Below are 25,119 nucleotides of genomic sequence, written 5' to 3' on the forward strand. Positions count from 1 at the left end.
TGTCTTACTGAAATAGGTACAAGATATGTAAGGTAAAGCATAGCTTAAAATATTATGGTATAGGTCATTCTGATTTGTGTTAATCAGCAGTGGAGGAAACTTTTATAAAGTTTTGGAAGAGGATACCATAGATCCTCAAGCTATCTTAGAAGTTTTTTGTTAGGCATGGTAACAATATACAAAAACCAATATTTAAAATATCTGTAACCTGTTATCAGGATATTAATATATAATTCAATATATAAATAAAATATATATTCACTTTTATTCTACAAATAAATTAAATATTTAGTATTATAAATTATAGCACAAATGGTTCACCATATCATTCTGATAATTTCCACATCTTATGTTGAGTTTTGGAATTATTGATATGGTCTTTTGTCTTGCTTAGTTTTTACCAGTTTTAATGAATTCCTGTTTGAGCTGCAGTTTGACAAAATAAATTTCATGAAATGAGTACCTATTAAACTGATAGTCATTAAGTAACATGGAGTTGCAATAAGCATAGACTTTCTCTTAATATCAACAATATTGTTTATAGTGCTTAATCTTCTCTTGGTTTTTAAGAGTAGTTACTTTCAAACATATTTTCCAGTTCCTGTAATGCTATGAAATTTGAAATACCTCTTGGTCAACTGGGCCATAGTAGAAAGAATGAGACAGTGTGGTGCTCTTTTGTTGGGCTGCCTATATTTGAATCCTAGCTCTGCCAACTAAATATAAGCTGGTAGGTAGTGTTGGGGTGGGGGAATTTTGAGGGACTGACTAGTAGAAACCAACCAATCAGGAAGGATGCCATAAATAGTGTCTCGAGGGCCCCTTTTTATGCCAGGAAGTAACTCTTTATTTGTTGGATGATGGAAAGTTCTCAGGATTGGGTTTGGGCAGCAGCTAGTGTTCAACCACAGTGAAAGTACTTCAGTACTGCTACAACTAATATATCTATACTGGTGCATACTGGCCCAGTATCAGCCTGAGCTATATGTTGGGCAAGAGAAAGAGTGAAATTCAAAGACCAGATCTCTGACTAACCTGTCTCTATAACCCTATGTGTCACTTAGACTCCAAATATGTGACCATCTGACAAAGTTATATACCCTGTTATCTAGTTTCTGCGCTTCTTAATCTGATCACCTTGTGCTGTCTCTGTGCTGCCTGAAACATCCTGTCCTAGTATTACTTGACAGTCATCTTAATTTAAAGGTTTAACCTAGGACTAGTTGATGTCACCCAGTTAGTGGTTTATTCAGAAGTAGGTCTTGTCAGTAGCATCTTTGGAAAACAAAGGATAAAAAATATTGCTGCACATTTGATTCTCCTAAAGTTGCTTTGTGGTGTTTATATAGCATCTCTTAGCTTGCCAAGGAATTTATTTTCCTATCTGATTTACCAGTTGTATTGGAAATTCACTAGTTTCCTAGAGCTACCATAACAAAGGACACAAACAAGGTAGCTTAAACAACAGATATTTATTGTCTCACAGTGTTGGAGGTTAGAAGTCCAAAATCAAGGTGTCAGCAAAGTTAGTTCCTTCTGAGGGCTGTGAAGAAAAATCTGTTTCAGGCCTGTTTCTAGTGGTTTTCTGGCAATCTTGTTGTGTTCCTTTGCTTGTAGATGTATCACTCCAATCTCTTGTTTTCATCTTCACATGGTGTTCTCTCTGTATCTCTTTACATAGTCTTCTGTGTGCATGTCTGCATTCAGATTTCCCCTTTTACATCAGTCTCATGACTTCATCTTGACTATATCTGTGAAGTCCCTATTTCCAAATGAGGCTACATTCTGAGGTATTAGGGGTTAGGACTTCAACATCTTTTTGAAGGGACACAGTTCAACCAGTACCACCAGTATTAAAATTTTGATTTTGTTTCAATGATAGAAATTTGAGGATATCTGCTGTATTGGGTTTTGTTATTATCTGTTTTAAATATCTTAAATTTTTCTTAAAGTCTAAATCGAATTTTTTCTTAATGATATATAATAAACACTGGAGACCAGTAATCATCTAGATTATCTGCTTAATAGTCATCTTCTATGGATATATTTACTACTTTGTGAAAATATTTTAGCTTTTGAAATTTCAGTGATGTGATGAATGACAATTTGAAGTCTGAATGCTACAGATACTATTTTTATTCCCTTGTGGAAACCCTTCTGGTAATGCTTGTACAGTCTAGCCTTGGTATGTTCTTTCATTGTACTCCTTCCTTAGGCAATGATTAATTTCTTATTTCCAGAAAGCTTCCACAAGGTAATGAGAACAGGATCTTACATATAGTATTATAATAATGTTCTCTTGTCACCAATTCTTCATTAGATTTGTACATTTACTTTAGAACTTCCTTGAAATTCTTCAAGTTATGTTGTATTCACAGGTGTGATTTAAGATGGTTTTTTAAAAAAATCAAATGGACAGTTCTCTATTTTTTTTAAAATGAAAATCACTGGGAAAATACAAGGTGACATATAAATATTCCCTTTAGCCACTTTTAGTATACTAATAGTTTAAACATGTTTGTGCAGGTTTTGACTGGATCATCTCGTCAAAGTTATTCACCTCCTGGCTATCAAGATTTCAATAAGTGGGAATCAGTGCTGAAAATAAAAGAAGGACTACTAAGGCAGAAAGAAATTGTAATTGATCGGTGAGTCTTTTTTTTAATTACTAAATATTTCAGGCATGCCGAAATGTAGATTAATAAAACAAATATCTTTGTACCCACTGCTTAGAGTTTAAGAAATAGAACCTTACAAGTACACTGATGTCTCATGTCTGTCCATCCCCAATCCCAGTACTTTTAAGAACCACTATCAGAACTGAGGGTCAGTTGGTTTATCTGCCTATCTATCTATGTATCTGTCTATCTGTGTCTGTTTTCTACCATCTTCTCATTTATATTAGGGTAACTCATTATTTGGAAACTCCTCTCCATCTTTTTTGTACATGTAACAAGTTAGCTGCAATGCTGATGAACTATCAAAGCTAGTGTCTTTGTGTTTTATACTTGGGAACTATCAAATTGGAAAGCTACTTTAAAGTGGTAGCTTCCTTTAACTAATGTATGTTAGATCTGATAGCACAGAAAGCATGAAAATCATGAATGTTTAAAATTAAATGACCTACAGATAAGAATTTTGAAAATTTTGGGAGACATTTCCAAAATTTTGCCTATTTCAGTACCAAAGCTCTGAAAACAAATTTCTTTATAGTTGCGTATCCTGGTAATTGGGAACTAGTTTGAGGAGGCATTTTTTCTTAATCAGTGCTAGTTACTACTTATTTTCATGTGCTTATATGGGATAAAGTAGTAGATATTTTAGCCTTAAAATTAAATCCTAATTCAAATCTTTAAATATATTTAATAGTTGAAATTTCAAAAGATTTTGCTTAGAAACTTAGCAGTGTTAAGCAAGATCTGCTGGGAAGTAAACTAGAGCATAGACATCTGGGCGTCCTTATTCTCCACTATGTTCTCAACGTCTTGAACAGAACCTGGCACGTAGTACATGTACTTAGTGCTTGATACTTCCATGTTTGATAAATGAATGAAGATTGTAAGAGATAGTTATAATTGATTTTATGAAAAGGCTATTTTAAAATATTAGATGCTTCTAGTACAAGTGAATTTTATGTATAAATAATTATAGACCCTGTTGGATATATATTTTGAACACTTAAATAATTTAACTCATTGTATAGACTTGAAATTAATACCGTTTTTAAGCACACCAAAATTCAGACTTTCATTAATATGAATAGACTTGCCCTCAATCAGAATCACTTGGCTTTTATTATTTTTTAAACACCATTATACTATTCTATTGGGTATGTTAATAAGTGTCTTAGTTCATTTGGGCTGCTATAATAAAATACCATAGACTGGGTAGCTTATAGACAACAAATATTTATTTTTCCCACTTCTGGAGTCTGGGAAGTCCCAAGGCACCGGCAGATTCAATGTCTGGTGAGAGCCAACCTCCTGATTCATAGATGGCCGTCTTCTTGCTGTAACCTCCCATGATGAAAGGGGCAAGGGAGCTCTCTGGAGCTTCTTTTGTAATGGCACTAATTGCATTCATGAGGATTCTGTCCTCATGACCTAGTCACCTCCCAAAGGCCCTCTACCCGCTATACCACACATTGGGCATTAGGATTTAATGTGTGAATTTGGAGGGGGGGGTGTATGTCACAACATTCAGTCTATGGCAGTAAGAAATGCAGATAATTATTGATGTAATCTATTAAAATATATTTATATTTGTCAATTCTGTATATATAGATGGATACTAAGGAAATAATCCAAAATCATTCAAGTTGCTCAGTTGGCCAATTCTGTTATTTAATTAAAAAAATTTTTTTATTGAAGTATAGTTGATTTACAATGTTGTGTTAGTTTCAGGTATGCAGCAAAGTGATTCAGTTTTATTTATATTTATATATATATATATATATATATATATATATACTTTTTCAGATTCTTTTTCCATATAGGTTATTATAAAATATTGAGTATAGTTCTCTGTGCTATACAGTAGGTTCTTGTTGTTTATCTATTTTATATATAGTAGTGTGTGTATTTACTCCCAAGTTTCTAATTTATCCCTTTCCCCCATCTTTCCCCTTTGGTAGCCATAAGTTTGTTTTCTATGTCTGTGAGTCTGTTTCTGTTTTGTAAATAAGTTCATTTGTATTATTTTTTTTAGATTCCACATGTAAGTGATATCATATTATATTTGTCTTTGTCTGACTTACTTCACTTCGTATAATAATCTCTAGGTCCATCCATGTTGCTGCAGATGTCATTATTTCGTTCTTTTTTATGGCTGAGTAATATTCCATGGTATATATGTACCACACCTTCTTTATCCATTCATCTGTCAATGGGCATTTAGGTTGTTTCCGTGTCTTGGCTGTTGTAAATAGTGCTGCAGTGAACATCGGGGTGCATGTGTCTTTTCAGGTTATGGTTTTCTCTGGATATATACCCAGGATAGCATTGCAGGATCATATGGTAGCTCTCTATTTTTAGTTTTTTAAGGAACCTTCATTACTGTTATCCATGGTGACTGTACCAATTTACATGCCCACCAACAGTGTAGGAGGGTTCCCTTTTCTCCACACCCTTTCCAGCATTTATTATTTGTAGACTTTTTGATAATGGCCATTCTGACTGGTCTGAGGTAGTATCTCATTGTAGTTTTGATTTGCATTTCTCTAATGATTAGCAGTGTTGGGCATCTTTTCATGTATCTTTTGGCCATCTGTATGTCTTCTTTGGAGAATTGTCTATTTAGGTCTTCTGCCCATTTTTGGCCGATTCTTTATCTAGTCTCATTTATGGATCTGTGGTAGCCACATTGTCAAGTAGGAGTTGGCTGGCCTAGGCTAGCCTTATCTGGATGGTCCTTATGCTCCATGGGGGTCTGTCATCCTCCAGTATGCTAACCAGGGTTTGTTCATAGGGTGAAGTTCAAAGAGAAAATGAAGCACACATGTTCTCTTGGAGCTTAGGCTCAGAACTGACACAAAGTCCCTATGGAGAATCTCTGTACCCTTAGTTTAATTTCTCTGTGAACCTAAAACTTCTCTAAAAAATAAAGTCTGCTTAAAAAAAAAAATCACTTCCACTATGTTCTTATTGGTCACAAGGCCAGGAGACTTCACCTGTGGACAGTAGGAACAGCAAAATCACATCAAAAAGGAGTATGAGTAATACAGGGAAGGGAATACTTGTGGATGTTTTTGTAAACAATCTACCACACCCAGTGTCTTAAATAATCTTTGATATTTTGCATGCTTATTATAAAGTTTTTGATGATTAATGCATTTGATATTATATAAAACAGAGGAAGAAAAAGTAGCAACTCCTATTTCTAAAGCAACATGACCAGAATTTAAAAGTAAAAATGTTTGGGCTTCCCTGGTGGCGCAGTGGTTGGGAGTCCACCTGCTGATGCAGGGGACACGGGTTCGTGCCCTGGTCCGGGAAGATCCCACATGCCGCGGAGTGGCTGGGCCTGTGAGCCATGGCCGCTGAGCCTGCGTGTCCGGAGCCTGTGCTCCACAATGGGAGAGGCCACAGCAGTGAGAGGCCCGCGTACCGCGAAAAGAAAAAAAAAAAGTAAAAATGTTCATATATAAAGATCTTTATAACACATATAGTGATGAAAATTAGAACAAAATTATAGTATAATTTTTTTCCAGGAACCAGATTAGACTAATGGCCTTTAAAATGGTGATAACACATGCAGAGACTATTTCAGAGACAGAATTGACAGGATTTAGTTTCTTCCTGGATGGAACTGAGAGTAAAGATGCTGAACTTTTCTACTTTGGAATACAGTGTGGGTGATGATACCTTTTAAGTCACTTAACTAAAAATTGTATGCTGGATATTATTCCTGAAAATATCAAGTTATTCATGATTGCATGAGAAAAACGTGGGGTTTTTTTTTTTTGCAATGCATATAGCTTTCGTAGATTTTGGATAATTAGATCAAAACAGATAAATGTTAAGGAAAAATAACTGCTATAGAAACTGTTCTTCTTATGGTTACCAGTGGGGAAGAGTCGGGTGCGGGGAGGGATAGATTGGGAGTTTGGGATTGACATGTACACACTGCTATATTTAAAATAGATAACCAACAAGGACCTACTGTATAGCACAGGTAATTCTGCTCAGTATTCTGTAATAACGTAAATGGAAAAAGAATTTGAAAATGAATAGATACATGTATATGTATAACTGAATCACTTTGCTGTACACCTGAAACTAACATAACATTGTTAATCAACTATACTCCAATATAAAGTAAAAAAATGTTTTTAATTAAAAAGAAAAAGAAACTTCTTAAATGTTCCCCATCTTGTGAGAAAAAGCAAATAGGTTTATTTCAAAAACAACTCAGAAAAAAAAGGAAGAAACCTGGTTTCTAATGCTTTATATTTGACACTAACCATTTAGGTAATTCTGAATAGGGTACTTGACCTTTTGCATATTGATCTTCTCATCTGCCTGGGTACAAGGAGTTTCACCACTTAAGCAAAAAATGAGGTTTTTGAAGATCACTCTTCTATGCAACTCTCCTCTCCCACCTAGTTGTACAGCATGAGGATTAAATGAATAAATGTATGTAAAAAGCACAATACTGTCTGATGCATAGTGCCCATCAGCAAACAGTAGCCACATTATACATGTTTTGTATATGTAATAGTTATGTTTACGTGCTTGTCTTTCCTCAGTCGACTTTGATCTCTTCACAGAAGATACAGTTTCATGTACATTTTATTACTCATAGTAGGTACTCACTAAATATTCATGCAGAGCAAATAGCCTCATTTTAATGAAAAAGAGGTTAAGGTTGTTGGTTAACCTATGCTGTTGCTGATACTAGTAGTTCATATGATGATTTACACTTAGAAATTGCATAGCTTGTGCCGCTGAATTGAACAGATGAAATATAGGGGTAAGTCAGTGCACTGGAGCCAGATTCAGAGAGGAAACCCTATACCCTGTGTGGTGACGGCTGAGTTAATGCTATTAGTAAATGATACTGGCAGTATAGAGGAGAATTCTCATTTTGTCATTACTTGCAATTTACAATATAGTATCTACAAATCTTCTTAAGATCTTGTCCAACAATAGAGAATCTGACTGGCCATTGTTTCTGGTTCTTGGAAAGGAGACTGTAAATCTTTAGAATGTCTTTTTTATTCATGAGCCCTGGAACACACCTGCATTTATGCTAATGAGGTGATTCTTGGGCCCTGGATAGCAGCTTCAGCTATTTACCATAGAGACCAACACTGTGATCAGAGGGTTGGGACTTTTGAGCCAGTCCAACCTCCAGGGAGAGGAGGAGGCTGGAGATTGAGTTCAGTGATTTAATCAGTCTTGCCCACACAATGAAATTCTATAATAAAAACTCTGGGAACTCTCCAGATTTGTAGCCATTTGGTTAGAAGTGTGGATGGTCTGGGGATCCCACTTGAGTCTGGCATCTGAAGTGAGGCTTTCTTGTTGGGGATCATGCCCTTAAAGCTGTGGAGTCTGATGCTAACTTAAGATGTTTAGTGTCAGAATCAAATTTCACACAGTGTAGCAGTTGGCCTTGAAACAAAATAGATTCAGAAATTGATTTTATAAAGCTATATACTTAGGTGTAAACAACCAAAATAGATAGAAACAAACTGTTGAAACTGTATTTAAATACTCAGATAAGCTGATAAAAATAACCAAATCTTACTTCAACACTTGTGATGGAGAATAAATATGACTCTTGCATTATGGGGTCCGTCTCAAAGTAAAAGATGTTCTGCAAATTGCTATGAGCAAACTGTCATATGTTAATTGATCATATCTGTGAAGTTGGAATTTTAATAACTTTTAATAACCATGATATGTACACTTAGGCCTTGCTTTAGAAATATGATAAGTCCTAGCTTCTAAAGCAGATGAGTTAGAAGGACATTTAATATGAATTCCATTAAAAAAAAATCCACACTATACCAAAGAATCCACCACTGATTTTAAGTTTACCTAGCAAAATTATAATGTGATTTTACTTCCACATGTAATTAAATGAGAGACATATACATTGCTGAAGGCTCAAATGATAGCATTTTTTAGTAATAAAATATTTTAAAATTAAGGTACAGACTTTTTTTTAGACATACTATTATGCAATAGATTACAGTATAATGTAAATATAACTTTTATATGCACTGGGAAACCAAAAAATTCATGTGACTGGCTTTCTTGGAATATTCAGTTTATTGCCACGGTCTGGAACCAAACCTGCAATATCTCCAAGGTCTGCCTCTAAATGTAAAAGCATCCTTTTAATATACTTTGGGAGTATTTTCAGGCTATACTCCCTTAACGCATTTACCGTTCTTCCTCTGACTACTCTTAGGATTTTCTCTTTATCACTGATTTTAAGTCATTTGATTAGGATGTTCCTTGGTTTAGTTTTCTTTTTGTTATTTGTGCTTTGGGTTCTTTGGTCTTCTTGGATCTGTGGGTGTGTCATTCTCAGCAGATTTGGAAAAAATTTGGCCGGTTTTCTACAAATACTTTTTCTTCCTCATTCCGCCTCCCCTCACTTCCCCTATAGGGATTCTAATTACACATATATTTGGCCTTTTAAAGAAATCCACAACTCATTGATTCTCTAAGTTTTTGTTTTGTTTGTTTTGTTTTATCTATTTTTTTTTTTTTTCTGTTTCTTTTTGGATCATTTCTATTGATATGTCTTCAAATTCCCTAATCTTTTCTTCTGCAAATTCTAATCTGCCCTAATCCCATTCAGGATAATATTTATGCCTTCCATGTCTCTGCTTAACATATTATGTCTTTCTTCTAGTTTCTTGAACATATGAAAATAGTTACAATAATTGATTTCGTGTCCTTCACTGTTAATTCTGTCATTTGTGTCAGTTCTAGCTCACTTTCAGTTGATTGGCTGTTCACCTTATTGTGGGTCATATTTTCCTGCTTCTTTGAGATGCCAGGCATTATGAATTTTAACTTGTTTTGGATGTTACATATTTTTGTATTCTTTTTTTAAAATTTGTTTATTTTTATTTTTGGCTGCGTTGGGTCTTGTTGCTGCACGCGGGCTTTCTCTAGTTGTGGCGAGCGGGGGCTACTCTTTGTTGTGGTGCATGGGCTTCTCATTGCGGTGGCTTCTCTTGTTGTGGAGCATGGGCTCTAGGTGTGCAGCCTTCAGTAGTTGCGGCACTCGGGCTCAGTGGTTGTGGCGTGCGGGCTGTAGAGCGCAGCTTCCGTAGTTGTGGCACACGGGCTTAGTTGCTCCGCGGCATGTGGGATCTTCCTGGACCAGGGCTCGAACCCGTGTCCCCTGCATTGGCAGACGGATTCTTAACCACAGCACCACCAGGGAAGCCGTTATTTTTGTATTCTTGCACTTTGTTCTGAGCCCTAAATTGCCCTCAGTTGGAAATTGCTGCTAACTGATACCCTGTAAATTATGAAGTTTTGGCATTTGGGAACAGGCACAATTCCGGGCCCGATGTGAGCCTCAGGCACTGATTCTTCTAATCTTTTTGGCTAACATATCCCCCACCCTCACCCCATAACGCCCCCTCCCCACTTAAAGTAGTTTCTTCATGCATTCGTTAGTTAACACTCAACTGAATACTCAAGGTGGCTCTGCACTGTGAACTCTAGCTGCCTTGATTTCTCCAGATTACCAGCTTTGTTTTTTCAACTCAGAGAGGTCACTTTCCCTGTTCAGAGGCTAAGACTTAAAACGCTAATCTCTGGCAATCTTAGGACTCATAGAATTTGTTGTCCACCTCCCAGAAGTCACGGTGATTGCCTGTTGTCCAGTGTCTTGAGAGTCTTTCTTACCTGTATTTTGTTCCATTTTGTAATTATGTCAAGGGGAAGGGCAAAACTGGTTCCTGTTACTCCATCCTGGCTGGAAGAGGAAGTTTAGTTTTCTTTGTAAAGTTTTACATTATTTGAAAAGTACCATGTGAGTAATCTCTCCTAACCTATCTGTTTCCTGTTTGATATTTTCTGTGTGGATGTTCATAAAGGATAGCATATCTGAAAAACAAATAAAAACAGCTCTGAATAGAATAAGCTCTTTGATGCAGTCTGAACTTGGTCCAAAAGTTATTTTGTAAGTAATTTTGGAAAACATCAAGCTATTTGTTTACCCACATGTATCCTTATTATTCCTTGAAAGCACGTGCTCTTGCTCTCTTTTGCTCTCACTCTCTCTCTTATAACCTTAGTATGAGACTTGTTATTAAATTTTTGAAGATTAATGATAATACATATAAAGGTCTTAGCATGTTGCCTGGCACATAATGGTTTTCAAATGTTTAAGGATACATATTCACAAAAGTTAAATAATTTGATTAAAATAAGCTATGGGGCTTCCCTGGTGGCACAGTGGTTGAGAGTCCGCCTGCCGATGCAAGGGACACGAGTTCGTGCCCCGGTCCGGGAAGATCCCACATTCCACGGAGCGGCTGGGCCCGTGAGCCATGGCCTCTGGGCCTACGCGTCCGGAGCCTGTGCTCCACAAAGCTATGATCCACTGAGGAAATACTTGAACTTCAGTGTGCCTGGTTCCAGCATGAGGTTATATTAAAATGAAATTTCAGAGCTATCCAGAGATGCAAATCTGCCACCATGTGAGTTCTCCATCGTTGGTGATGTGTATGTGTAGACCATGCAACCTGGATGTTGTAGATAAGATGCAGGCATAGTACAGCAGTTGAGCTAGATGATATTTATAAAAATACCTCTCACCCCGACAATGAAATTTTCAGAAGCTTCAATTGGTATTAAGTGTTGAACAGAATTTGGACGAATGGAAATAATAATATTAAGGTAAAGACATTCCAGACTGAGATTGAAACAGTTTTTATGTTAGGCAACAAGAAGAAAGAGAGCAAAGCATGACTTTGTTCGAATCTAAGAAGAGTATTCTACAAAAGATTATGTTCTTTAAAGTGTCAGAAGTACTCTACAGTATAAACTTTTTCTGTATTTAACATATGGTACTGTGGTTTAAAAAGATTTCCTATTATGAATTTTAAGATTGATCATACTTTTAACTCTTATGCCAAATTAGAATACTGAAAGTTCTGCTTTTAATTATCACTTAGAAAAGTATATTTTTTGTAATGTGGTACCTCAACTTATGTTTTGCAGGCAGAAGCAACAAATTACCCACCTGCATGAAAGAATAAGGGATAATGAATTACGAGCACAACATGCCATGTTAGGACATTACGTAAATTGTGAGGATTCTTATGTGGCTAGTTTGCAGGTAAGATTATAAAGGATTTTGTAGTCGATTTATTAGTAAAACATGTAAATTATATACTAAGCTTGAAAGATTAGGACATTTTTTGGAGTTAATAATCTGTTCACATGGTTCATATTTATATGTGTAGTGAAAGATGTCCAAGTGCTGTTTTCCATCTGTCCAGTTCACACCCTTTCCCCACACGAACAGGAGCTACTATTAACAGTTTCTAGTGTAGCCTTCCAGAGTTGACTTATATCACAACAAACACATATAAATGTATTTTATCCTCCTACCTTCACAAAAGGTATCAAAATAAATACAGTATTCAACACCTTGCTTCTTTCCCTTAATATTATATAAAATTATATAAAATACAGTGATTATTTTCATATCATTACATAGGCAGCATCCCTTTCCTTTGCTTTTACAGCTGCTTGATTTCCCATTTTATGGAGACAGCATAATTTATTCAACCTGTCTCTACTTGTCAAAATGTGGGTTGTTTCTAGTTTGGGACTATTATACATAATCTTATAAAAGTGAAACGCTGTACTCATTAAACAGTAACTCACCATTTCACTTCCCGACCCCTGGCAACTACTATTCTACTTCATGTCTCTATAATTTTTATTACTCCAGGTATCTCATGTTAAGTGGAATTATACAGTATTTGTCTTTTTTGTGACTAGCATATTTCACTTAGCATAATATCCTTAAGGTTCATCCATGTTGTAGCATGTGTCAGAATTTCCTTCCTTTTTAAGGCTGAATAATATCCCATTTTATGTATACCACATTTTGCTTTTCCCCTCATTTTTCAATGGACACTTGGGCTGAATCCACATTTTAGCTATAGTGAATAATGCTGCTATGAACATTTTTTATATTATTTATTTGGGTGTACAAATGTCTCTTTGAGACCCTGCTTTCATTTCCTTTGAGTATATACCCAGAAATGGAATTGCTGGATCATATGGTAATTCTGTTTAAATTTTTGAGGAACTGCCACACTGTTTAACCACAGTGGAGGTACCATTTTGCATTTCCATCAATAGTGTACAAGTGTTCTAGTTTCTCCACATTGTCACCAACACTTGTTATTTTCTGGGTTTTGATAGTAACCAACCTGATGATATCTCATTGTAATTTTGATTTGCATTTTCCTAATGATTAATGATGTTGAGCATCTTCATGTGCTTATTGGCTACTTCTGTATCTTCTTTGGAGAAAGGTCTATTCAAGTCCTTTGCCCATTTTTAGATTGGACTTTTTGGTTTTTTCTTTATTGAGTTTTAGAGATTCTCTATTCTGGATATTAATCCTTTGTCAGATATATGATTTGCAAATATTTTTTCTCATTATGGGGGTTGCCTTCTTATTCTGTTGATAGTCCTTTGTGTCTTTTCATGCACGAGATTTTTAAATTTTCACGAAGTCTGATTTGTCTACTTTTCTTTTATTGCCTGTGTCTTTGGTGTCGTAACTAAGAAATCATTACCAAGTCCAGTGTCATGAAGCTTTTGCCACATATTTTCTTCTAAGAGTTTTATAGTTTTAGGTCTTAGATCCCTTACAACTTAATTCTTGTATATGGTGTTAGGTAAGGGTCCAACTTCATTCTTTTTGCATGTGGATATCCAGTTTTCCCAGCATCATTTGTTGAAAAGACAATCTTTTCCCCATTGAATTGTCTTGGTACCTTGTCAAAAGTCATTTGACCATATATGTGAGGGTTTATTTCTGGGTTCTCTATTCTGTTCCATCAGTCTATATATGTCTCTCCTTATGCCAAAACCACACTGTTTTGATTACTGTAGCTTTGTAGAAAGTTTTGAAATCACAGAGTGTAAGTCCTCCTCTGTCCCCCGTTTTCAAGATTGTTTTGGTTATTTGTAGTCCCTTGAGATTCTATATGAATTTTAGGATGGGTTTTTCTATTTATGCAAAAAATATGTTATTGGGATTTTGAATAGGGATTGCATTTGAAACTATAGATCACTTTGAGTAGTATTGACATCTTAACCATATAAGTTTTTCAGTCCGTGAGCATGAGCTATATTTCCATTTAGTTGTGTCATCTTCAGTTTCTTTCAGCAGTGTTTTTTAGTTTTCATTGTACAATTCTTTTATTTCTTTGGCTAAATTACATCTTAAGTATTTTATTCTTCTTGATACTATTGTAGATGGAATTGTTTTCATAATTTCCTCTTCAGATCATTTATTATTAGTGTGTATAGAGATGCAATTAAATTTTCTGTATTAACTTTGTATTCTGATACTTTGCTGAATCCATTCTTTTTTTTTTTTTTTTTAATTTCTCCAGCTCAAACCCAGGAGGGTGGAGATACATTTTTTTAAAATATTTATTTGGTTGCACTGGGTCTTAGTTGCAGCAGGCAGGCTCCTTAGTTGTACCATGTAAACTCTTAGTTGCAGCATGCACGTGGGATCTAGTTCCCTGACCAGGGATCAAACCCAGGGTGCCTGCATTGGGAGCATGGAGTCTTATCCACTGCGCCACCAGGGAAGTCCCTGAATCCATTCTTTATTGCTAAAGAATGTGAATGATCATATCATCTGTGAACAGTGATAATTTTACATCTTCCTTTTCAATTTGGATGCCTTTAATTTCTTTTTCTTGCCTAATTGCTCCAGCTAGAACTTCCAGTACTCTGTTCAGTAGAAGTGTTGTAAGTGGGAATCCTTTTACCTGATCTTAGAGGAGATGCTCTCAGTCTTTCACCATTGAGTATGATGTTTCCTGTGGGTTTTTTCTATATAGCTTTTATTATGTTGAGTAGTTTTCTTCTTTTCCTAGCTTTTTGTGTGTTTTTATCATAAAAGGGTGTCACATTTTACTACATGCTCTTTTCAGCCTCAGTTGAGATGATTGTTTTTCTTTTTTTGCTGTTTTTTGTGCTGTATAATAACATTGCTTGATTTTTTTTTTTTTTTTTTTTTTGCGGTACGTGGGCCTCTCACTGCCGCGGCCTCTCCTGTTGCAGAGCACAGGCTCCGGACGTGCAGACTCAGTGGCCATGGCCCATGGGCGCAGCCGCTCTGTGGCATGTGGGATCCTCCCGGACCGGGGCATGAACCCGTGTCCCCTGCATCAGCAGGCGGACCCTCAACCACTGTGCCACCAGGGAAGCCCGCATTGATTGATTTTTGAATGTTAAACCAGCCTTACATTCCAGGAATAAATCCCACTTAGTCATGGAGTATAATCCTTTTTATATACTGCTAAATTCAGTTTGCTAATATTTTCTTGAGGATTTTTATATCAGTATTCAAAAGGGTTGTTGGTCTGTAGTTTTCGTGTAGTGTCTTCATCTGGCTTTGGTATCAGAATAATGCTGACCTCAGAATGGGTTAACAAGTGTTCCATCCTCTTCCAGTTTTTAGAAAAGTTTGAGAAAGATAGATATTAGTTCTTCTTTAAATGTTTGGTAGAATTTGCCAGTGAAGCCATCAGGTTCAGGGCTAGGGCTTTTGTTTGTTTGGAGATTTTTGATTACTGATTCAATCTCCTTACTAGTTGTAGGTCTACTCAGATTTTCTACTTCTTCATGATTTAGTGTTAGTAGGTTTTGCTTCTAGGAATTCACCATTTCATCTAGTTTTTCCGCGGGCTTCCCTGGTGGCGCAGTGGTTGAGAGTCCGCCTGCTGATGCAGGGGACACGGGTTCGTGCCCCAGTCCGGGAAGATCCCACATGCCGCGGAGTGGCTGGGCCCGTGAGCCATGGCCGTTGAGCCTGCGTGTCCGGAGCCTGTGCTCCGCAACGGGAGAGGCCACAACAGTGAGAGGCCCACATACCAAAAAAAAAAAAAGGTTTGTTAATTTTGTTCTTTTCAAAGAACCAACTTTTGGTTTCATTTATTTTCTCTATTATTTTTCTATTCTTTATTTCATTTATCTCTGCTCTGATCTTTATTTTCTTCCTTCTGATAGCTTTGGATTTAGTTTGTTCTTCTTTTTCCAGTTCCTTATGTTGTAAAGTTATGTTGTTGATTTGAGATCTTTTTCTTGTTTTCTCCATATGGATTTAATATGTATTTCTCCTAAGACTGATGTTGAACTTCTTTTTATATATTTAAGACCCATTCATGTTTCTTTTTCTGTCAATTGTTTTTTCGTATTTTTTGCTTATTTTTTCTGTATTGGTTTTTTTGCTTATGGATTTTATGAACCCTTTAATGGAAAAAAGTTAATTTCTTTTACATATAATTTGATTTGATAATGTATTTTCTGAATTGTCATAATATTTTCATTCTATTTATATCATTTTCTCATTCTTTTCCTTTATCTATTTTTTTCTACCATGAAGTCTCTCTAATTCTGATGAGTATTTATAAATAAACCATTTTGGAAATGAACCCATTTAACAAACAATTATTAAACATCCACTGTGCTAAATTCTGAGGTCACAAAAGTGAAAAATAGTTCCTGCCTTCATGAGTCTCAAACTATAAAGGGAGAGACCATATAGGTAAACACATTTACCCAATCCTTTAAAATTTATTATGATTCCTATAGATTATGCATTGTCTAGGTGCTAGGAATAGAAATGTGAATGAGATTGGTTTTGTCCTTGAGAGTACAGTCTAATGGGAACACAGACATAGGGTCTATGACGCCTCATAACAAAATTTATGTGGCCGGAAGGACTACTTTCTCAAATTATTACTGTTTTTAAGAATTGTCCTTAATATTTGTTTTTATATATTTCTATGTAAACTTTATAATTGGCTTGTTTATTTACAAAAAGAAGAAAAACTATTGGCAAGTTACTTAATGGTGGTATGTACTTCTGTTTGGTCACTTTCATTAACATCTTTATTCCTAGAATTAAAAAAATCAATTTAAGTGGAATTCTTTCCGCCATTATATTTTCAAACTTGTAGTTTTATTAAAGGCATTGTTATATTAAAATCGGGACATATTAAAGACCAAATAACTATCAGACTTCTTTGAGGCAGAGGCACTTAACAGAGATTCCAGCTTGTTTATCATACTTCAGTTACTAGTGTATCAAATACCTTGTTATTATGTGGCTTCATCTTCAAGTTCCATCACATGATAGCAAGGCTCTGTCATACTGAGATTAATAGTGTACAGTTATTCGAAAGTGGTATTTCTATACTACTTAAGTAGTATAAGTTGCTTTGATAAGGGTATTTTAATAGAACCATGCAGTTTCTCCTTATAACTTTATTATTCTGAAGAAAGGTTTTACTTGAATTATACAATTATTATTATATTACCAAAAGCATTTAAAACTTACATTATTTGCAAGCTGAAGAAAATGTTTTTTGACACAGCATCAGGCCAGAAGAGGGCTCTCTAAGTCAGTCTGCAAGGACAGATAGAAATATCTGGAAAGGTAAGGAAAATGGGCTACTAAAAATATTAGAAGAATTTTAAATTATGTGGGGAATTAAAATATTGTTGAGAAATTCATTTTAAAAGAAAAGTACAATTAATAAAAGGAAATACAAGGAAAACCCTAAGTACTAAATGATATGATAAATATATAAGATAAACATTTTTCCAGGAGATTGATACAGAGAGTGGATAAAACAGCAAAAGTTCAGGAGAAACAACTAAGATAATAAAATTTTCTTTAGTGAAGGAATTATTTTGGCATGTGAATAGTGTTATTTTTCTTCACTTTTTCATTGAACAGATTTGACATGTAATATGGTGTAAGTTTAAGGTGTGTGGCGTGTTACTTTCTTACATTTGTATGTAATATGATTGCTATTGTAGTGGTATTTATCACATTACATAACATATATAGTACGATATAATTGTCTGTATTCATTACACTGTGCGTTAGGTTTTTATGGCATATTTACTACTTGTTAAAGTTTTACCCTTAAACACCATCACTCTTATCCCCTGTGGGAGCTCCCCACCGCCCATCCCTGGTAAGGAGGTACTCTTATGTTTTTTACAGGTTTAACTTTTTTAGATTCCACATATAAATGGTATCATACAATACTTGCCTTTCTCTGATTTATCTCACTTAGAATAATGTGCTCAAGGTCTACCCATGTTGTCTCAAATGGAAGATATCCTCCTTTCTCGTGGCTGAGTAATATTCCATTGTGTGTTACATCTTTTGTCGATTCATCTGTTGATGGGCATTGGGCTGTTTCCATACCTTGGCTGTTGTGAATAATGCTGCGATAACCATGAGGGGGGATGCATGTATCTTGTAGAAATCCTGTTTTCATTTCCTTTGGGTATATGCCCAGATATGGAATTGCTGGATCACATGGTAGATTTGTCTTTTATTTTTTTGAGGAGCCTTCGTATTGTTTTCTGTACTGGCCACGCCAATTTACATTCCCACCAACCAAGTTTGGTTTTGTTTTTTTTTAAAACATCTTTATTGGAGTATAATTGCTTTACAATGGTGTGTTAGTTTCTGCTTTACAACAAAGTGAATCAGTTATACACATACATATGTTCCCATATCTCTTCCCTCTTGCGTCTCCCTCCCTCCCACCCTCCCTATCCCACCCCTCTAGGTGGTCACAAACCACCTAGGTGATCTCCCTGTGCCATGTGGCTGCTTCCCACTAGCTGTCCACCCTACGTTTGGTAGTGTATATATGTCCATGCCACTCTCTCACTTTGTCACAACTTACCCTTCCCCCTCCCCATATCCTCAAGTCCATGCTCTAGTAGGTCTGTGTCTTTATTCCCGTCCTACCCCTAGGCTCTTTATGACATTTTTTTCCTTAGATTCCATATATATGTGTTAACATACAGTATTTGTTTTTCTCTTTCTGACTTACTTCACTCTGTATGACAGACTCCAGGTCCATCTACCTCACTATGAATAACTCAATTTCATTTCTTTTTATTGCTGAGTGATATTCCATTGTATATATGTGCCACATCTTCTTTATCCATTCATCTGTTGATGACAATTAGGTTGATTCATGTCCTGGCTATTGTAAATAGAGCTGCAACGAACATATTGGTACATGACTCTTTGTGAATTATGGTTTTCTCAGGGTATGTGCCCAGTAGTGGGATTGCTGGGTCGTATGGTAGTTCTATTTGTAGTCTTTTAAGGAACCTCCATACTGTTCTCCATAGTGGCTGTATCAATTTACATTCCCATCAACAGTGCAAGAGTGTTCCCTTTTCTCCACACCCTCTCCAGCATTTATTGTTTCTAGATTTTTTGATGATGGCCATTCTGACCACTGTGAGGTGATACCTCATTGTAGTTTTGATTTGCATTTCTCTAATGATTAGTGATGTTGACCATCCTTTCATGTGTTTGTTGGCAGTCTGTATATCTTCTTTGGAGAAATGTCTATTTAGGTCTTCTGCCCATTTTTGGATTGGGTTGTTTGTTTTTTGTTATTGAGCTGCATGAGCTGCTTGTAAATTTTGGAGATTAATCCTTTGTCGGTTGCTTCATTTGCAAATATTTTCTCCCATTCTGAGGGTTGTCTTTTGGTCTTGTTTATGGTTTCCTTTGCTGTGCAAAAGCTTTAAAGTTTCATTGGGTCCCATTTGTTTATTTTTGTTTTTATTTCCATTACTCTAGGAGGTGGGTCAAAAATGATCTTGCTGTGATTTATGTCACAGCGTTCTGCCTGTGTTTTCCTCTAGAAGTTTTATAGTGTCTGGCCTTACATTTAGGTCTTTAATCCATTTTGAGTTTATTTTTGTGTATGGTGTTAGGGAGTGTTCTAATTTCATACTTTTACATATACCTGTCCGGTTTTCCCAGCACCAATTATTGAAGAGGTTGTCTTTTCTCCACTGTTTATTCTTGCCTCCTTTATCAAAGATAAGGTGACCATCTGTGCGTGGGTTAATCTCTGGGCTTTCTATCCTTTTCCGTTGATCTATATTTCTGTCTTTCTGCCAGTACCATACTGTCTTAATTACTGTGGCTTTGTAGTATAGTCTGAAGTCAGGGAGCCTGATTCCTCCAGCTCCATTTTTCGTTCTCAAGATTGCTTTGGCTGTTCAGGGTCTTTTGTGTTTCCATACAAACTGTGAAGTTTTTGTTCTAGTTCTGTAAAAAATGCCAGTGGTAGTTTGATAGGGATTGCATTGAATCTGTAGATTGCTTTGGGTAGTAGAGTCATTTTCACAGTGTTGATTCTTCCAATCCAAGAACAGGGTATATGTCTCCATCTATTTGTATCATCTTTAATTTCTTTCATCAGTGTCTTATAATTTTCTGCATACAGGTCTTTTGTCTCCTTAGGTAGGTTTATTCCTAGATATTTTATTCTTTTTGTTGCAGTGCTAAATGGGAGTGTTTTCTTAATTTCACTTTCAGATTTTTCACCATTAGTGTATAGGAATGCCAGAGATTTCTGTGCATTAATTTTGTATCCTGCTACTTTACCAAATTCAATGATCAGCTCTAGTAGTTTTCTGGTAGCATCTTTAGGATTCTCTACATATAGTATCATGTCATCTGCAAACAGTGACAGCTTTACTCCTTCTTTTCCAATTTGGATTCCTTTTATATCTTTTTCTTCTCTGATTGCTGTGGCTAGTACTTCCAAAACTATGTTGAATAAGAGTGGTGAGAGTGGGCAACCTTGTCTTGTTCCTGATCTTAGTGGAAATGGTTTCAGTTTTTCAACATTGAGGATGGTATTGGCTGTGGGTTTGTCATGTATGACCTTTAGTATGTTGAGGAAAGTTCCCTCTATGCCTACTTTCTACAGGGTTTTTATCATAAATGGGCGTTGAATTTTGTCGCAAGCTTTCTCTGCATCTATTGAGATGATCATATGGTTTTTCTCCTTCAATTTGTTAATATGGTGTATCCCGTTGATTGATTTGCATATATTGAAGAATCCTTGCATTCCTGGAATAAACCCCACTTGATCATGGTGTGTGATCCTTTTAATGTGCTCTTGGATTCTGTTTGCTAGTATTTTTTGAGGATTTTTGCATCTGTGTTCATCAGTGATATTGGGCTGTTGTTTTCTTTTTGTGACATCTTTGTCTGGTTTTGGTATCAGGGTGATGGTGGCCTCATAGAATGAGTTTGGGAGTGTTCCTCCCTCTGCTATATTTTGGAAGAGTTTGAGAAGGATAGGTGTTAGCTTTTCTCTCAGTGATTTGATAGAATTCGCCTGTGAAGCCATCTGGTCCTGGGCTTTTGTTGGAAGATTTTTTTTGCAGTACGCGGGCCTCTCACAGTTGTGGCCTCTCCAGCTGCGGAGCATAGGCTCTGGACGTGCAGGCCCAGCGGCCATGGCTCACGGGCCCAGCTGCTCCGCGGCATGTGAAATCTTCCCGGACTGGGGCACAAACCTGTGTCCCATGCATCAGCAGGCGGACTCCCAACCACTGCGCCACCAGGGAAGCCCTATTGGAAGATTTTTAATCACAATTTCAATTTCAGTGCTTGTGATTGGTCTGTTCATATTTTCTATTTCTTCCTGGTTGAGTCTTGGCAGGTTGTGCATTTCTAAGAGTTTGTCCATTTCTTCCAGGTTGTCCATTTTATTGGCATAGAGTTGCTTGTAGTAGTCTCTCATGATCTTTTGTATTTCTGCAGTGTCACTTGTTACTTCTTTTCATTTCTAATTCTATTGATTTGAGTTTTCTCCCTGTTTTTCTTGATAAGTCTGGCTAATGGTTTATCAATTTTGTTTATCTTCTCAAAGAACCAGCTTTTAGTTTTATTGATCTTTGCTATTGTTTCCTTCATTTCATTTTCATTTATTTCTGATCTGATTTTTATGACTTTTTTCATTCTGCTAAATTTGGGGGGTTTTGTTCATCTTTCTCTAATTGCTTTAGGTGCAAGATTAGGTTGTTTGTTTGAAATGCTTCCTGTTTCTTAAGGTAGGATTGTATTGGTATAAACTTCCCTCTTAGAACTGCTTTTGCTGCATCCCATAGGTTTTGGGTCATCATGTCTCCATTGTCATTTGTTTCTAGGTATTTTTTGATTTCCTCTTTGATTTCTTCAGTGATCTCTTGGTTACTTAGTAACGTATTGTTTAGCCTCAACGTGTTTTTTTTTTTTTTTTATGTTTTTTTCCCTGTAATTATTTCTAATCTCATAATGCTGTGGTCAGAAAAGATGCTTGATATGATTTCAATTTTCTTAAACTTACTGAGGCTTGATTTGTGACCCACGATGTGATCTGTCCTGGAGAATGTTCCATGCGCACTTGAGAAGAAAATGTAATCTGCTGTTTTTGGATGGAATGTCCTATAAATATCAATTAAATCTATCTGGTCTATTGTGTCATTTAAAGCTTCTGTTTCCTTATTTATTTTCATTTTGGATGATCTGTTCATTGGTGTAAGTGAGGTGTTAAAGTCTCTCACTATTATTGTGTTACTGTCGATTTCCTCTTTTATAGCTGTTAGTAGTTGCCTTATGTATTGAGGTGCTCCTATGTTGGGTGCATATGTATTTATAATTGTTATATCGTCTTCTTGGATTGATCCCTTGATCATTATGTAGTGTCCTTCCTTGTCTCCTGTAACATTCTTTATTTTAAAGTCTATATTACCTGAAAGGAGTATTGCTGCTCCAGCTTTCTTTTGATTTCCTTTTGCATGGAATATCTTTTTCCATCCCCTCACTTTCAGTCTGTATGTGTCCCTAGGTCTGAAGTTGTTCTCTTATAGACAACATATACATGGGTCTTGTTTTTTATCCATTCAGCAAGCCTGTGTCTTTTGGTTGGAGCATTTAATCCATTCACGTTTAAGGTAATTATCGATATGTATGTTCCTATGACCATTTTCTTAATTGTTTTGGTTTGTTTTTATAGGTCCTTTTCTTCTCTTGTGTTTCCCACTTTGAGAAGTTCCTTTAGCATTTGTTGTAGAGCTGGTTTGGTGGTGCTGAATTCTCTTCGTTTTGCTTGTTTCTAAAGGTTTTGATTTCTCCATCGAATCTGAATGAGATCCTTGCAGGGTAGAGTAATCTTGGTTGTATGTTCTTCCCTTTCATCACTTTAAGTATATCATGCCAGTGCCTTCTGGCTTGTAGAGTTTCTGCTGAGAAATCAGCTGCTAACCTTATGGGAGTTCCCTTGTATGTTATTTGTCATTTTTCCCTTGCTGCTTTCAATAATTTTTCCTTGTGTTTAATTTTTGCCAAATTGATTACTATGTGTCTCAGCATGTTCTCCTTGGGTTTATCCTGTATGGGACTCACTGCGCTTCCTGGACTTGGGTGGCTATTTCCTTTCCCATGTTAGGGAAGTTTTCAAGTATAATCTCTTCAAATATTTTCTCTGGTGCTTTCTGTCTCTCTTCTCCTTCTGGGACCCCTGTAATGCGAATGTTGTTGCGTTTAATGTTGTCCCAGAGGTCTCTTAGGCTGTCTTCATTTCTTTTCATTCTTTTTTCTTTATTCTGTTCCACAGCAGTGAATTCCACCATTCTGTCTTCCAGGTCACTTATCCGTTCTTCTGCCTCAGTTATTCTGCTATTGATTACTTCTAGTGTAGTTTTCATTTCCGTTATTGTATTGTTCATCTCTGTTTGTTTGTTCTGTAATTCTTCTAGGTCTTTGTTAAACATTTCTTGCATCTTCTTGATCTTTGCCTCCATTCTTTTTTCCAAGGTCCTGGATCATCTTCCCTATCATTATTCTGAATTCTTTTTCTGGAAGGTTGCCTATCTCCACTTCTTTAGTTGTTTTTTGGGGTTTTATCTTGTTCCTTCATCTGGTACATAGCCCTCTGCCTTTTCCTCTTGTCTGTCTTTCTGTGAATGTGGTTTTTGTTGCACAGGCTGCAGGCTTGTAGTTCTTCTTGCTTCTGCTGTCTGCCCTCTGGTGGATGAGGCTATCTAAGAGGCTTGTGCAAGTTTCCTGATGGGGGGGACTGGTGGTGGGTAGAGCTGCCTGTTGCTCTGGTGGTCAGAGCTCAGTAAAACTTTAATCCGCTTGACTGCTGATGGGTGGGGCTGGGTTCCCTCCCTGTTGGTTGTTTGGCCTGAGGCGACCCAACACTGGAGCTCTACTGGGCTCTTTGGTGGGACTAATGGCCGACTCTGGGAGGGCTCATGCCAAGGAGTACTTCCGAGACCCCCCCGCCTCTGCGGGAGACTCTCCAACACTAGCACATAGGTCTGGGTCAGTCTCCTATGGGGTCACTGCTCCTTCCCCTGGGTCCCGATGCGCACACTACTTTGTGTGTGCCCTCCAAGAGTGGAGTCTCTGTTTCCCCCAGTCTTGTCGAAGTCCTGTAATCAAATCCCACTAGCCTTCAAAGTCTGATTCTCTAGTAATTCCTCCTTCCATTGCCGGACCCCCAGGTTGAGAAGCCTGACATGGGGCTCAGAACCTTCACTCCAGTGGGCAGACTTCTGTGGTATAATGTTCTCCAGTTTGTGAGTCACCTACCCAGCAGTTACGGGATTTGATTTTATTGTGATTGCGCCCCTCCTACCGTCTCATTGTGGCTTCTCCCTTGTCTTTGAATGTGGGCTATCTTTTTTGGTGAGTTCCAGTGTCCTCCTGTAGATGATTGTTCAGCAGTTAGTTGTGATTCTGGTGCTCTCACAAGAGGGAGTGAGAGCACGTCCTTCTCCGCCATCTTGAACCAATCTCTAGTTCATTTTTGTGGAGGGTGTAAGGTCTGTGTCTAGAATATTTTTTTGTTTTTTTTTTTTTGCATGTGGATGTTCAGATGTTCTAGTATCATTTGTTGAAAAGACTGTTTTTGCTCCATTGTACTGCCTTTGTTCTTTTGTCATTAGATTGGTTGACTGTATTCGTGTGGATCTATTTCTGGGCTCTGCATTCTGTTCCATTGACCTGTTTGTTTGTTCTTTCCCCAGTACCACACATTCTTGATTACTGTAGCTTTTCTGTAAGTCTTCAAGTCAGGGTGTCAGCCCTCCATCTTGGTTGGTTCATCTCCTTAAGTATTATGTTGGCCATTTTGGAGCTTTTGTTTTTCCATATAAACTTTAGAATCAGTTTGTCACTATCCACAAAATAACTTGCTGGGATTTTTATTGAAATTGCATCGAATCTATAGATCAGGTTTGGAAGAACTTGACAGCTTGACCATACTGAGTCTGTCCATGAACAGGGAATATCTCTTCATTTATTTTGTCCTTCTTTGATATCTTTGATCAGAGTTTTGTAGTATTCCTTGCATAGATCTTGTATATACACATTTTGTTAGATTTATACTATTATGTTTTTGAGGGTGCTAATGTAAATGGTAATGTTTTTAGTTTCAAATTACACTTGTTCATTGCTGTTATATAGGAAAGAAAGTGCCTGACTTTCATGTGTTTCACTCCACTCTCTTTTTGCTTGCATGGTTTCTGAGAA

The 25,119-nt window shown here is 36.7% G+C and overlaps 1 protein-coding gene across 1 annotated transcript in view; it reads left to right on the forward strand.

Moving 5' to 3' along the window:
* The window catches only part of CEP85L (centrosomal protein 85 like), a 154,988-nt gene that overhangs the window by 85,591 nt on the left and 44,278 nt on the right, over nucleotides 1–25,119 (forward strand). Inside the window, exons 4-5 of the mRNA XM_067702261.1 lie at nucleotides 2,527–2,648; nucleotides 11,700–11,817. Of these exons, the coding sequence (XP_067558362.1) occupies nucleotides 2,527–2,648; nucleotides 11,700–11,817 (240 nt within the window). The remainder of the gene's footprint in view (nucleotides 1–2,526; nucleotides 2,649–11,699; nucleotides 11,818–25,119) is intronic.

The sequence above is a fragment of the Pseudorca crassidens genome, chromosome 13, assembly GCF_039906515.1.
Source record: "Pseudorca crassidens isolate mPseCra1 chromosome 13, mPseCra1.hap1, whole genome shotgun sequence".
NCBI classification, from domain to species: Eukaryota; Metazoa; Chordata; class Mammalia; order Artiodactyla; family Delphinidae; genus Pseudorca; species Pseudorca crassidens.